Source organism: Apaloderma vittatum, unplaced genomic scaffold (genome assembly GCF_000703405.1).
Source record: "Apaloderma vittatum isolate BGI_N311 unplaced genomic scaffold, ASM70340v1 scaffold16717, whole genome shotgun sequence".
NCBI classification, from domain to species: Eukaryota; Metazoa; Chordata; class Aves; order Trogoniformes; family Trogonidae; genus Apaloderma; species Apaloderma vittatum.
The window spans coordinates 1-1,853 of record NW_009726851.1 but is presented as its reverse complement, the minus strand read 5'-3'; the positions used below and the strand labels follow the sequence as shown (position 1 = coordinate 1,853).

The following is a 1,853-nucleotide window of genomic DNA, read 5'->3' as shown; positions in this document are numbered from 1 at the left end:
CAGAGCCCGCCGCGCCGCCACAGTCCTTCTCCGCCTCGAGAGGGACCAGGGGCGTCCTGCTCTGCCCGTTCCCTTGGTGGCACATTTTTAGCTCATACGGGGAGGAAATATTCAGGTAACTCAGCGTTTCTTCCTTCAGAAACTGCATCCAGGCAAACAAGACTACGCAGCCTCGATTCTCTTCCCATACGTTGTCCAAGTGTTTGCAGAGAGCGCTGAGCTAGAAGAGGAGAGCCAAGGCCAGATTTCAGTCAGTTCTGACAACTCGTTACTGTCCTCCCACGGTTCCCCTTTGTGCACACTTAGATCCCAAATGCTGGAGTTTGTATATATCAATATTAAAATAATGCTTACAGGTGCAAGCTTTCATTCCCCAGAATGGCGGCTAAAGGAAAACAGGTAAGAAACAAAAAAGCCAACAGAGAGAGCAGTGAAATCGTTTCCATCTTAATTTCACTACGTTACGATCCTCCAGAGCACGGTTAATTGTGAGCTGACTCACCACCGCGACAGCCCTGTTAAAACATTTAAAACCCTTTTTTTGCAAACCTGGGCTTGGGAGAGCCATTTTCCGCTGAGGGTAAACGCGGGCGGGGAGGTTGACGGGTAGTCTGGTGGGAGTTCAAAATTCAGCACGAGGGGAGGCAGAAAGCAAACGGTGTATTCAAACCCGCTGCTCTGGGAATTGCCTGAATCAAAGAGAATTGAGGCAGTTTGAGAAATAGCAAGAAAATGAAAACTAACGATTGATGACAGGTATCTCTTTTCTTGTGACAAGTTTCTGGGTTTAATTTTATTCAATCTTAAATAACAGAACTTCTCAGTGCGGTAAAAGCTCACGGGGTTGTAGGCATGCGGTTAAATTGGCAAGCACCAACATTATGAAATAGCAGGTCCTGCACAAACCAAGAACCCAAAAAGACATATCTTCAAGTCAAAAAAAAAAAAAAAGAGAACTTAATTATTCCACAGAAATACTATTGCTCATCTCTAATTAGGAAGTTCACTGAAGAGGTTCTATGTATGAGGATGCAACCACCTACTCGGACATAAAGCCCAGCGATACCACAAGCCCAGGACAGGGACACTCGTGGCTTTGTCTGGTCAGTGCTCCTGCACCGCGGTTCCTGTATCACGCGGGTACCAGAACATTAGCTTGGAAAAAATTCATTTTGGGGTTAACACAAAACATCTCAACTCACCACTCACAAAAATTTTGAAGTTTTGGGGCAATTCCAGACAAATTCTTGTTTCTCCTCCTTGGGCAGACTCGGCTCTCTTAAACTCGTCTTCATCGTAAATGCTGGCCAAGGCCAGCAGCTCATCCTCCTGAGCTTCTTTGTCTTCTGAAGACATTTAAGTTTTCTGTGGAGTTAACACCACTCTACAAGATCAACCGATTCACACACCCGATTCAAGTTACTCATCTGGGCTCTCTATTTTATACTGCTGTAAGACTTAGAAGCCCGAGTAACCGATATAAACAACGTAAAATATAATTAAGCTGCTTTTCTTTACAGGTTGAAAAAATATTGAGAGCTCTACAAGATTAAGAAACACCTCGACAGAACTGTCTGTAAGCGTTAGCGGCTAAAGAGGAGGGAAAATAATGCAAGACACCCACGGCAGAAGTGATGTGGGGATATTTCATTAATGTTTGAAAGGGAAGACAGAGTCAAAACCAAGAAAAAGGTATTTGTAAGGTATCTTATCCAGTTTTCTAACACAAACAAAGGCCCCATTTATGATCAGAGTTCTTTTAGAGCTCAGCAAGAAGCTTCGAATGCCAGCGAGGCACCGTGCAGATGCCCTCCTGTCCCTTCCAGTCCGAGATGGGGAAATAACTCCCGCTG

At 44.7% G+C, this 1,853-nt stretch overlaps 1 protein-coding gene across 2 annotated transcripts in view; it reads right to left on the bottom strand.

The window, feature by feature from the left end:
* The window catches only part of RNF14 (ring finger protein 14), a 5,191-nt gene extending 3,825 nt beyond the window's left edge, over positions 1-1,366 (bottom strand). Inside the window, exons 1-3 of one of the 2 annotated variants that reach the window (XM_009873456.1) lie at positions 1,203-1,366; positions 550-689; positions 1-220 (exon numbers count right to left, since the gene is read on the bottom strand). The exon at positions 1-220 is cut by the window's left edge and continues 323 nt beyond it. In XM_009873456.1, the coding sequence (XP_009871758.1) occupies positions 1-220; positions 550-689; positions 1,203-1,356 (514 nt within the window). In that variant the 5' untranslated portion in view covers positions 1,357-1,366. Of the gene's footprint in view, positions 221-549; positions 690-1,190 lie in introns of both variants that reach the window. The other variant, XM_009873455.1, reaches the window with a different exon arrangement.
* Between the last annotated feature and the right edge of the window lie 487 nt (positions 1,367-1,853).